The sequence below is a fragment of the Macaca nemestrina genome, chromosome 14, assembly GCF_043159975.1.
Source record: "Macaca nemestrina isolate mMacNem1 chromosome 14, mMacNem.hap1, whole genome shotgun sequence".
NCBI classification, from domain to species: Eukaryota; Metazoa; Chordata; class Mammalia; order Primates; family Cercopithecidae; genus Macaca; species Macaca nemestrina.
In genome coordinates this window covers 26,052,430-26,065,514 of record NC_092138.1, presented here as the reverse complement: position 1 = coordinate 26,065,514, position 13,085 = coordinate 26,052,430, and the positions used below count along the sequence as shown (strand labels likewise).

General features: G+C 43.0%; 2 protein-coding genes across 10 annotated transcripts in view; one reads left to right on the top strand and one right to left on the bottom strand.

The window, feature by feature from the left end:
- Positions 1–5,979, bottom strand: part of LOC105498664 (abhydrolase domain containing 17B, depalmitoylase) — a 72,332-nt gene extending 66,353 nt beyond the window's left edge. For 3 of the 4 annotated variants that reach the window (XM_071077672.1, XM_011770922.3, XM_071077673.1), the window contains exon 1: positions 5,444–5,979. The gene's annotated coding sequence lies outside the window, so the exon portion shown is untranslated. Of the gene's footprint in view, positions 1–5,256; positions 5,303–5,443 lie in introns of those variants that run through there. The other variant, XM_011770924.3, reaches the window with a different exon arrangement.
- A 360-nt stretch (positions 5,980–6,339) lies between these two features.
- C14H9orf85 (chromosome 14 C9orf85 homolog) overlaps positions 6,340–13,085 on the top strand; it is a 64,621-nt gene continuing 57,875 nt past the window's right edge. For all 6 annotated transcript variants that reach the window (XR_011612455.1, XR_011612457.1, XR_011612456.1 and 3 more), the window contains exon 1: positions 6,340–6,638. Coding sequence is in view for 2 of the 6 variants with exons in the window: in XM_071077674.1 (XP_070933775.1) it covers positions 6,537–6,638 (102 nt within the window). In the remaining 4 variants the exon portion in view is untranslated. The remainder of the gene's footprint in view (positions 6,639–13,085) is intronic.

Here is a 13,085-nt window from a genome sequence, read left to right as displayed (position 1 = left end):
TCCCGGGTTCAAGCGATTCTCCTGTCTCAGCCTCCTGAGTAGCTGGGATTACAGGAGCCCACCACTACACCCGGTTAAATTTTGGTATTTTTAGTAGAGATGGGGTTTCACCACGTTGACCAGGCTGGAAGATATTTTTAATGCCTACCAAATATTATTACGAAGAATACATTTTAAAAAGATGCAAATAAAAACTACAATGAGGTACCATTTCATACTCTTCAGAATGGCAAAAATTAATCAAATATTACTACTAATATTTTTGTACCTTCTAAAATATCTGGAATGCAAACAAGAAGACCCTCTCTCATGCATTATGGACTGGAAGGTGTACTTTGTAGAGAAAACTGACAGTTATCTAATAAAGTTGAAGACATTTATACCCTGTGGTCTTGCAATCTACTACCAGATTTATAAACCAGGGCAATCTTTCTCAATGACAGCTTTTGGCTGCTACATTGAATGAGGGGCACTACTAAACACAGGCCAGGAATGCAAGGCACTTTTCTTGCACAAAGAAAGTGCTGCTCAGATTGGGCGCGGTGGCTCACACCTGTAATCCCAGCACTTTTGGGAGGCAGGGGGCGGGGTGCGGTGCCACAGTAGGCAGATCACTTGAGCTCAGTTCAAGACCCGCCTGGCCAACATGGTGAAACCCTAGTCTGTCCAAAAAAATTAAAAATTAGATGGGTGTGGTGGCACATGCCTGTAGTCCCAGCTACTCGAGAGGCCGAGGTGGGAGGATTGTTTGAGTTTGCGGGGGTCGAGGGTTCAGTGGGCACTGATCATGCCACTACACTCCAGCCTGGGTGACAGAGTGAGAATCTGTCTCAAAACATACATACATACATACATACATACATACATACATACATACATAAATAGTGCTGCTCCATGCCTCATGACTTGAATATTCTGTTGGACATTCATAGAGGGGAACAGAAAGAGGAAAAAATCCCACTAATGCCAGATAATTCTAAAGAGGATTTAATACCAAGTTTATTTGTATAGTTTTAATGAAGATGAAGATCTGTTATGAGTGCAACCACTGTGTAAAGAGGTAAGATTGCACTTTTATTTCTGTTTAAACTTTTCTGAAGATAGTTTGTCATTTCAGAAAATCATTTTCCACCAATGACAGTTCCAGCATTGGTACTTGAATGGCTAACTCAACATACCTGTCATAATCTGTAGCTGTTGTATTGATGGAGACACCACCCATTGGTACAAAGCGTCTAATTACTACTATTTCTTTTAGCAGCGCTTCTTATATTTCAGTGGGTACATACATCACCTGGGACTCTTGATAAAATACAGCATCTGGCCAGGCACAGTGGCTGATGTCTGTAATCCCAATGTCCTAGTGCTTTGGGATACTGAGGAGGGAGGATCACTTGAGGCCAGGAGTTCAAGATCAGCCTGGGCAATATAGCAAGACCCTGTCTCTGTAAAAAATGTATACCTGTAGTCCCAGATACTCAGGAGGCTGAAGTGGGAGGATCCCTTGAGCCCAGGAGTTTGAGGTTACAGTGAGTTGTATGACTCCAGAGATCCTGTCTCTTACATTATTTAAAAACAAAACAAACAAACAAACAAAAAAACAGCATTTGCATCAGTAGGTTAAAGTCTGACGCTCTGCATTTTCAACAAGCTCCCAAGTGATTCAGATGTTGCTGGTCCACCATTACACCTGGTAGCTAATCTTGAATGTAGTCTTGAGCTCAAGCATTTACAAAGTGAAACACATATTACTTTATTACAAATTTTTCTTATTTTATTAAAGCCATTGCTTTCTTTAAAGTATGAATATAGATTATTATGAAGTTCATTTTAGGATAGTATTGAAGGAACTATAAAATATTTTCTATGAACATGGGATGTACTTAGGGTCAAGAACCACTGCCCTAGAAGTCTTACACAACAGATACCTAACATACACAGGAATATTCCTTATAGCACTGTTTAATAGCAAACAAGTGGAAACAACAAAAATGACCATCGACAGAAACCTGACATAGTTACATAACACAGCACATACCACCTAACAGTAAAAGTAAATAAACTAGAGCAACCTGAATAAACATAGATAAATCTTGGCCACGTTGTATGAAGAAAGCAAGCTAAAGAAAGATATCTGTATTTAAATAGTCTTAAGACAATCAAAATAAAACTATATAATAATGTTCATAGGATATAGGTAAATAGTTAAGTATAAACATGTGGATATAGGAAGGATGCATGTCAACTTTGGGTCATTGGTTAGATGTGGGGGGAAAAGAGAATAGCATTTAAGAGAGATATAGCATACCAAGGACACTTCATTATTTTTGTTTTTTGTTTGTTTGTTTGTTTTCCTCAGAAAGAGTTTTGCTCTTGTTGCCCAGGCTGGAGTGCAATGGTGCGATCTTGGCTCACCACAACTTCTGCCTCCTGGGTTCTAGCAATTCTCCTGCCTCAGCCTCCCGAGTAGCTGGGATTACAGGCATGTGCCACCACACCCAGCTAATTTTGTATTTTTAGTAGAGACGGGGTTTCTTCATGTTGGTCAGGCTGGTCTCGAACTCCCGACCTCAGGTGATCTGCCCGCCTCGGCCTCCCAAAATACTGGGATTACAAGCGTGAGCCACTGAGCCCGGCCGGACACTTCGTTTTAATTGGTAGTTTTGTTTAACTGGGTGATGGGTACATGGATATTCATTATATTGTATGGCACCAACATTTATATTGCTATGTTAGTTCTCATTTCACTAGGACAAAACTCTTAGGCATGAAAAGGTGTTTGGAAAACACTGCTCCAAAGCAAAGGATTCAGGACTAGAGAAGACCCAGGTTCAAGCCTCAATTCTACTTCTGACTAATTGCTTAGCTTTAGGCAATCGAAATAATTAACTTATCTGGGCTTTATTTCATCTGTGAAAATTCCACAAACAGCCAGGTGCGGTGGCTCACACCTGTAAACCCAGCACTTTGGGAGGCCAAGGCGGGTGGATCACCTGAGGTCAGGAGTTCAAGACCAGACTGGCCAACGTGGTGAAACCCCGTCTCTACTAAAAATACAAAAATTAGCCGGGTGTGGTGGCGGGTGCCTATACTCCCAGCTACTAGGGAGGCTAAGGCAGGAGAATCATTTGAACCCAGGAAGCAGACGTTGCAGAGAGCCAAGGTCACGCCATTGCACTCCAGCCTGGGCAACAAGAGCAAAGCTCCGTCTCGAAAAAAAAAAAAAAAAAAAAAAAAGCCACAAACTCACTTTCTCTCTCCAACTCGACAGGCAAATGGGGCAATGTATGTGAGAAATTTTAAACAGTAGGAAGGGTAGGAGTAATTTTCAGAATTAAGAGCAAAACTTTGGATAAATTAGAAGTAAAATCTACCAGTAAATAAATCAACCAATAAAATATACTCTATTTTCTTGTCATCACTGCTTCTAAAGATCTTAACACCAATCTTAATATGGAAGAAATTTTAATTCTTAAATAATGGCATAGGGATAGTCATTCTCCCTATCTTTATGCTGACTGTTCATCAAAGGACTGAAATTCACAATATCAAAACAAAGTAAGAGCACTGCATTAAAAAGTATTCTCATTTAACATATATCAACGGTCACATAACCAGAGTAACTGTTGCCTATATGGTTCTCACTGCCCTTTTTTATAAAGTGAGCAGGTGGCACATTTTATTAGCCCTATATTACAGATGGAGAAAACTGACTCAGATGTGGGATAGCATGCCCGGAGTTGTAGACCAATTCAGTGAAACTTGGAACAGACACTAATTGCTTAATTCTTCTGTGTTCATTAAGCTACTAAAAACATTATTTTTTCATGATGTTTTTTGGTGATTTTGTTTGTCCCAGGAAACAGAAAATTCTTTGTCAGCAGTCATTTCATAAACATTTCAAAATGGGAAAAGATACTCAAGGAAACAAGCTACTCATCAACTAGAGTACTGCACACTAAGGGACAAAATTAAAACTGCCTAGCCTGCTAAAAATCTAATCCTGTCCTTGCCAATTAACCTTATTAATATAGAGTAGGAGAAAAGAGAGGTCAAAATATAGGTGAAGGTGCCATTCATTTCCTTCTGGATTTCAAATGATATGACAATTACCGCACAACAGAGATTTTTACCTCTGCTGTTCCTTAAGTAACACGACCCCTATTCTCCACATAAAAACTTTCCAACAAGTTGGGCAGTCTCAAATTAGAATACTAGCAATCATGAGAATTTTCAAAATTCTGGCTATCATTAGATGTCACCCAACTGAAATTCATGCTATAAACATATGTAGGGAAACTATGGGAAAAAGTTCATTTTAATGTAAATTTCCCTGTTAATCTAAACAGATTAACGTTATTACAACATGTATCTGACTTTCTACTCCGACTCATGAGGCTTTATAGTTTCATATGTTGGCACAAGATCTACAAAGATTTATTAGAGGCATAAAAAAATTCCAATGAATCATCTGTGGATCAAGCACCATATATCACAAAAAGTATTAAGCAAGAACACATTTCATAAACAGCGAAATTTAAAGGTCACCCTCTCTGTATTCCGTTATTCATCCTTTTGCTTACCAAATCTACCTCACCCTGAATTAAAGCGTCATTTACAGAAAATTCTCTTCTGGCATTGGCAGAAATCTCACCAAGGATCAAAGATCTGAACTTTTTTTTTTTTTAAACAAAAACCCCAGGTTAAATACACTCTTTCCTTTACGAAAGACCCCACACAGTACAACCTAACACAGTACAATATAACTTTGTATCGGGGTTAAAAAAAAAAATCCCAAACAAAACCTTTAAATTTTCCAATTCAAAAACGATTCCTGATAAGCCTACCTTAGAGTTCGAAAACAGGTAAGATTAAAGTTCAACCATCTAAAGAAAAAGAACCCTACGACAGCCCCACCGGAATACACAAATCGCCAAGCCCCGTGCAGATTCAATCTAAAATCGCGCCTGACAGAGCTATAAGGACATTCAGGAGAAAGCTTTTAGGCACCCGCGAATCTCTCAGTGCGCCAGGGAGGGGAATGGGAACCTGACCCCATCTTTTCATCCACTGAGAGAAAAGCAAAGGAAATGAAATGGAACCCTTCTCTTCTGCGAGGAGGACCAAAGACCTTCTTAGAGCGTCGGTCGGTCCTCCCTCCCCCGCTCCCTGACTCCGGCCGCTCCACGGACCGCAGGGACTGTCCTACCGCTCCCCTTCACGCAACCACCAGAGAATCTTCTCAAAATCACAGACCCGATCAGGAGTGGCTTCCCCGCCTTTCCCCTACGCCGAGAGGGATCCCGGTCGCCAACAACAAAGACGCTTCCCGCTCCCCTCCCCCCGCCGGCCCGGGCTCGTCCCTCCCGCGCTGCGGCTCCCGGCCTAGCGCCCCCTCCCCGGGCCGGGCTGCGGCGTCCCCAAGCCCCGAGGCCGCACGCACCTGCACCTGAGCGGCCCGGGCCGAAGCGCCGGGCAGAAGTGGTAGGGAGAGAACCGCAGCCGACGCGCTGTGCTCCACAAAGCGAGATCCGCGCTCCGGGCGCCGTCGGACTCTCTCCGCCTGCAGACGGGCCAGGCAGACGAGCGGGGACCAGGGCTGCAGCCCCCGGGGCCGGGACGAAGAAGGACGGTGGCGCCCGAGGGGCCCCGCTCGCGCTCCCGAGTCTCGCCTCGCGCCGGCCCTGCTCCTCCACAAGAGCTCGCGTTCTGCTGACTAACGGCCCCGGTGCGGGGCGCTGGAGCGGCCGCAGCTGCCGTCGGCTGCTCTCGGGCCTCACGTCCCGCGCGGCCGTGGTCGCAGCCGCCGCCGCCGCCGCCGCCACCGCCTCCCTTTCTGGCACCGCAGACACCACCCAGACCCGGCCAGGTCTTCCTTCTCTTTAATCCTGCTTTCTTTGCTCCTCCTCAGCGTGCCAGGCGCGGGGCTCGCTCCGGTAGCGGGAGGGAGACTGGAGGGGAACCGAGGGAACGAGCACAATCCTCACTGAGCCAGGAGTTGTCCACTGACTGGAGGAAGGTGCCAAAGCTGACCCCGGCTCCAGCCTGCGAGCGGGCGGGGGGAGAGACGGAGCCCAGCCTCGCCTCATTTCCACCAATCACAGGCTGCCCAGCAGGGTCGGAGACGCTCTGGGCTCCAGGAGAGGCTGAGCTCGCTCGGCAGGAGGCGGGGATTGCGGAAAAGAAGAACCAATAGGAGCAAAGGTTCCCCGCCCCTTTGCCTTGATGGACTACCACATTCGGGCCAATGGGGGAATTCTCATTTCGAAGAAAGCGGGACTTGAGAAAGAAGCTACGCGGAGCAGGAGGGGTCGGGGCTGCGCCGCGTGGAGTGGCCTGGCCTAACAGCAGGGAGGGCAGAGCTATGCTCTTTGACCTCCCAGAAGAGTCACGTGGGCTGACCCGGAGCCGGGGCGGAAAGGGTGCATTAGTTTCTTCCGGGTCATTGACAGAAGCGTCAATTCCTGGGAGTAGTTCGTTGGTTTTCCCTTCATCCTTTTGCCTGCTCCCGGCGAGGGGTGGCTTTGATTTCGGCGATGAGCTCCCAGAAAGGCAACGTGGCTCGTTCCAGACCTCAGAAGCACCAGAATACGTTTAGCTTCAAAAATGACAAGTTCGATAAGAGTGTGCAGACCAAGGTAGGAACCTGCCTGTTGCACCGTCTCTGACTCCAGGAAGGAATGGTTCACTGGAGAGGGGAGAGAGGAAATGAGAGGAGTCGACTGGGGCGAGTGTGGACCGCAGCCCAGAGTTAGTCTTGGCTGCAGCGCAACTCTTTCTAAAATGTTATTCTCACGCCCTTTCTTTGACCTGGACATGTTGTCTCCTGGTAAATATTTGATGGTCAGCACACTTAACTAATTGCACAGAGTGAACAGGACCCTAATCAAATCTAAGGTGCAAATGGGGCAGTTACATCGTTCAGCGTTTCCATCTGGATCACATTAGCAGAGGGAAACAAGGATTGTGGCATGAGTGTCTCTCTCAAACTTTACACCAAGTTTATTCAGCTACGATTTTTTTTCCCCAAAAACCCCAAGCCCACAGGGGAAATGTGAATGATTAAGTGGTCTTAGGCTGTTCTCACTAGTATAGTGGGAAATTTCTGTTTTTTAACAATTGTTTGAAGATAAAAATATTTGGTTAATGTAAAAATACTTGTTTTGCTGTTTATCTTTAGCAGGACTTCTGTAAACTGGAAAAAATTCAGACTAGATAGCCAGAGGACTTGGGTTGTTTATAAGTACTAATGTGCAGGCTGGGCGCCGTGGCTTAAAGTGCTGTAATCCCAGCACTTTGGGAGACCGAGGCGGGTGGATCACCTGAGGTCAGGAGTTTGACACCAACCTGGCCAACATGGCAAAACCCCGTCTCTACTAAAAATACAAAAACTAGCTGGGCGTGGTGGCGGGCGCCTGTAATCTCAGCACTTTGGGAGGCCGAGGTGGTGGGCGGATCACCTGAGATCAGGAGTTCGAGAACAACCTGGCCAACATGGCGAAACCCCGAATCTACTAAAAATAGAAAAATTTGCCGGGCGCCGGTAATCCCAGCTACTTGGGAGTCTGAGGCAGGAGAATCGCTTGAACCCTGGAGGCGGTGGTTGCGGTGAGCTGAGATCACATCACTGTACTCCTGGGCGACAGAGTGAGACTCCGTCTCAAAAAACAAAAACAACTACTACTTGCTGTTTGCTGTGAATCTCGCTCCCTGTCTCCATAGCTGTATGGAGAGAAAATCATTGACGACAGGGGCATATTAGGGGCCAGCATCACTCAGGTAAACCTAATATTCACATAGGTTATGAAGCTCAAATTTACTAGATGTGTGGCTTGAGTGAGTTATATAATATTTAGTTTATCTAAGCCTTACTTTGGTCTCAAATGACAAAGTTATCAGGATTGTTGGGAGGCTAAACTATGTGATATGCATAAATGGCCTAGGTCATAGTAAGTGTTCAATAAGTGATTAATTTCCCAACATTGATTGGGAAAGCAAAGTAATCTGTTTTTGGTAACCTGTGGTCTCCTTTCTTTTCCTTTCCTCTTTCTTTCTTTGCTTATTCTACAAATATTTAATAAGCACCTTCCATGTGCAAGGCCCTGTGTTCATAGGTATACTATGTTCAAAAGAGCTGACTCTGCCTTCACGGAGCTTATAGTTTCTAAGTGATATGGGCAAAAAGTAAGCAGAAAGATAAATAAATACCAATTATAAATGTTGGTGAAGGACAACACAGGTCAGTAAGGGAGAATAAGGAAGAATATTTTAAATTGAGTGCTCTCCTTTCCCCCACTTGGGTTGAGAGGTTTTTGAGCATGAAAACCTGAAGCAACATTTGAGAAGACTTTCCCAAGTTTGCTCCTATTATCAATAGGTACACCAGAATAAAAATAAAAAGCTGCACTATTCCAAATAGATGTCTGCCTCTTTTGTATTCTTACCGTAAGGCTGTGCACAAACATTTGCTTTTGATTGTTTCTCATGACTGTTTTCGTAAAAAGCAGTTTTAACTAAAGTGTAGCTATTCCTAGGCTTCTCCTACTTGTACTTTTCATTGTGCATTTTGTTGGTGTTATCTAGTAACTATGCCATTCTCGTTCTAAATGTTTTCCTGGGTCTCAGGTTCAGTCACTAAGTTGCAATTGACCATTTTTCTCTTTTTATCTTTAATTCCTTTCTCTCTTTTAAGTTATGGAAAAGTCTCATTTGTTAATCAGGAGGACCACCAGGCCACTTTGTTATTGAAGGTTCTGACAAAAACAACACAAAATATTTTACTGAGGAAAAATCATTAGGTTGATTGTTCATCTGTGTAATGAATAGCTAATAATTGTCTGTGATCATAACAGATTCTTGCATCTGCTATGAGTAGCCATCTAAAGGCAAGACTTTGTCAGAAGCATCTGACCCCAATTTCGTGCCTATTCTTTACACTGCAAAGCTATTTGATTTGGTGACATCTAACAAAGGAGTGATAAAAAATGCCCATTCTCTGTAACTCCCCATAAAGCAAGCTTGTCCAACACATGGCGCAGGGAACATTTGAATGCAACCCAACACAAGTTCGTAAACTTTCTTAAAACATTACGAGTTTGTTATTTTTTGTTTGTTTGTTTGTTTTATAGCTGATCAGTTGTCATTAGTGTTAGTGTATTTTATGTGTGGCCCAAGACAGTTCTTCCAGTGTGGCCCAGAGAAGCCAAAAGATTGGACACCCCTACCTTAAAGGATTGTAGTAACAATTGACTGCTTGTATTAAACACTTTGTGATTTGGTAAGGGTCCTACATGATGGTTTTCCTTTTCCTTCTCTGCCAAGCAGTTTATTAGGACTTCACTGCAATTAGAAGTTGGATAATTAAAGATGTTGTATTGGAAGTTTATATAGGTAAAGCACTCATTCTCAAAAGGACACAAATGATAGCTTTCTTCATATACTTGAATATACTCTAGAAAAGGAGAGTATATTCATTTTGTGCCATTCCAAATGGCCAAACTTGGACCAGGGAGTCAAAGTAACAAAAATAGGTTTCAGCTCAATATAAGGAATTGTCTAACAGTAAAGGGGCTTGCGCCAGGATTTGTAACCTCCTCTTCCCTGGAGTTATTTAAAAGGGTCCCTATGGCCATTGGTCAGCAGTACCCTCAAATGACTTACGGAGATTGGGAGGGTCAGCAGTGGGAATAGGTTTAAATCTTTTCTAGTCATTTACTACTAAGATGTTGAGCGGATCAAGGCAGCCTTTCCTGTCCTGGAGAGGCAGTGATGTTCAACAAAAACAGCATTGGACTAAGAGAAAAGAGCCATTCCTTAGCCCCAGTTCTGTCATTTGTTTTGCTTGGTGATGTCAGGCAATTTACCTATAGCTTTTAATCTATGATACTGGGTTAGTACTATCACTTGTCTTACCTTTCTCTCAGGATTGCTACAGGGATCATTAGAAAAATAATAATTATTATTATTTTTATATATTTATTTTGAAACATAGTCTCGCTCTCTTACCCAGGCTGGAGTGCAGTGGCGCGATCTCGGATCACTGCAACCTCCACCTCCCAGGTTCAAGTGATTCTCCTGCCTCAGCCTCCCGAGTAGCTGGGATTTCAGGGGCGCACCACCATGCCTGGCTAATTTTTGTATTTTTAGTAGAGACGGGGTTTCACTGTGTTGGCCAGGTTGGTCTCAAACTCCTGACCTCAAGCAATCCGCCAGTCTCGGCCTCCCAAAGTGCTGGGATTACAGGCGTGAGCCACTGCACCTGGCTACAAAAATAGTTTTAAGAAATAGGGATAAAAATATGAACTAAGAATAAAGCCTGTAATAATTTATGTGGACCTGCAGTTGATCAAAGCCTTAAAAAATTGATTAGAAAGAAATGCATACTTGTTGAAGAATACTGAAACAATAGAGAAGTATATAAGGTACTGTGTAAAAGTGAAAGTCTGTTCCCAGTTTTAGTTCTGTTCGGATGTAGTCACTGTTAACACTTTGATGTGTACATTTCTAGACATCTGTGTATGATGCAGTGTGTATGTAATAAAATACATGTTTTCCCTTCTCATTCAGTAAAGTGGATGTATCAGAACAGAAAGATTAAGCTCATTTTTAAAATGGCTGTGTAATATTATACAGCACAAATGTGGATTAGCTTATTTAAGCACTTTCCTATTAATAAACATTTGAGTTGTTTTCGGTTTAGCACTATGCCAAAAAGCCTGCAGTGCAATTCTGGTATTCATGTCTTTATTCCACATCTGTTATCTAGTACCAAACATTGTGCTAGATATTGGAGGTATAGGGTTGAGCAAAATATAAAGTCACAGTCTTAATTGAAGCTTGTGATTTGGTGGAAGAAGTGACAGGCATTAATCAAAAGTAATCCTAAGATAGATGCAAAATGATCCCATTTTACATATTGGGAAATTAGGGCTTAGAGGTGAATGACATGCCCAGAGTTACGTAATTAGCACATGCCTCTTCATTGGTTGGATGGGGTCTGTGGGAGGACAATTCAAAGGACAAGTAAATCAAAAGCCCTCCATGTGTATTTGTGATTTTAAAATATACATACTGTATTTTTGGGTGTAATAGAAGCAGTGTGACACCAGATTAGGGTCAGAACAGAAATGAGTGCTGTTTATTGCCACTGATCCTAAACATTGCCTGTTTGAAATATTCTAGGGAGAGTCTCTCCTCGTAAGGTGTGGCCCCTGGAGTATCACATGCCAAAGATGTGGGCTGGTTGGGGTGGATCTCATCTCATCAGCCTGGGCTCTGTAGCAGAGGCTCCTTTTGCTGACTTACTGTGAAAGTAGATAGTAATTTAGTCCATTTTCTTGGCTCCTGATTTAGGCAGAAAGCTGTCAAGTTTAAGATTAGTTATGATTGCATTTATACAGCGGAACAGGATTCTGTGTTTACATACACCTTTATTCACAGTTGTCAAAAATGGGGAAAACCTCCAAATATCTATCAACAGAATATATATAAGCAGATTGTGGCAGATGCATGTAGTGGAATACTACTCTGCTATTTTAAAAAAAAAGAACCACTGATATAAGCAAAGCAGATGAATCTTGGAAACATTAATGTGGAGAGAAAGAAACCAGATACAAAAGAGCGTATTATGTGATTCCATCTATAGAGACCAGAAAAGCACAAGAAAACTTTCTGGAGTGGCGAGAGCAGTGAAGATTATAAGAGTAAATATATTAAAACTCATTAAATTGTACGTTTAAGGCCTGTGCATGACATTGATGTAAATTTTACCTCAGTCGAAAATAAGCCAAAACAAACAAACAAGAAGGCTGGGTGCAGTGGCTCATGACTGTAATCCCAGCACTTTGGGAGGCCAAGGCAGGCAGATCACTTGAGGTCAGGAGTTTGCAATCAGCCTGGCCAACATGGTAAAACCCCATCTCTACTAAAAATACAAAAATTACGCCACCGGGCGTGATGGTGGGCGCCTGTAATCCCAGCTATTTGGGAGGCTGAGGCAGGAGAATCACTTGAACCCAGGAGGCAGAGGTTGCAGTGAGCTGAGATCACGCCACTGCACTCCAGCCTGGGCCACAGTAGGGGGAAAAAAAAGGTATTACAGCCAAAGGACTGATGTACCGCCTAGATGTTTTAAAGTTCTGTTTTTGTTTGCTTGCCTTTTGTTTTGGGAAAGTTGAAGGAACACTAATTAGATTAGTCCTATTTTAAAAGACAACTATTTTATTCTCCAGAAATAAAACAAAAACAAGTTAACATTCTAACAGATATTGAGTATCTTAGCTAACCACAAGTCACAATAATTCTAATTGTCTTTTCATCTTTACCTTTTTGTAAGTCTTTATCTGCAAACTCTAGTCATGACGCTTGAGTTTGTCTCTCTGTGGAGCAGGGGTCACTAACCCCCACATCGGTCCATGGCCTGTTAGGAACTGGGCCGCACAGCAGGAGTTGAAGTGCAGGTGAGTGAGTGAAGCTTCATCTGTATTTACAGCCACTCCCCATCACTCACGTTACCACCTGAGTTCTGCCTCCTGTCAGATCAGCTCTGGCATTAGATTCTCATAGGAGTGTGAACCCTATTGTGAACTGCACATGGGAGGGATTTAGGCTGTGTGCTCGTTATGAGAATCTAATGCCTGATGATCTGTCACTGTTACCCATCACCCCCAGATGGGACCATCTAGTTGCAGGAAAACAAGCTTAGGGCTCCCGTTGATTCTACATTATGGTTAGTTGCATAATTATTTCGTTATATATTACAATGTAAAAATAATAGAAATAAAGTGTACAATAAATGTAATGCACTTGAATCATCCCAAAGCCACCCTGATCGCCCACCCCCACCCTGGTCCATGAAAAAATTGTCTTCCACGAAATCCGTTTCTGGTGCCAAAAAGGTTGGGGACTGCTGCTGTTGAGTGAAGATGATCATTACAAAGTAGATTTTGTATATAAGGTACTGAGCCTGGATACTGATTTTTTTCTAGTTTCAGTTAAAGTTATAATCCTCATTTAATGGGTTGTGATGCCTGACACTGTAAAATGAATGAGTAAATTTTGCTGTGGGAAAAACCTTTCCAGGTAGC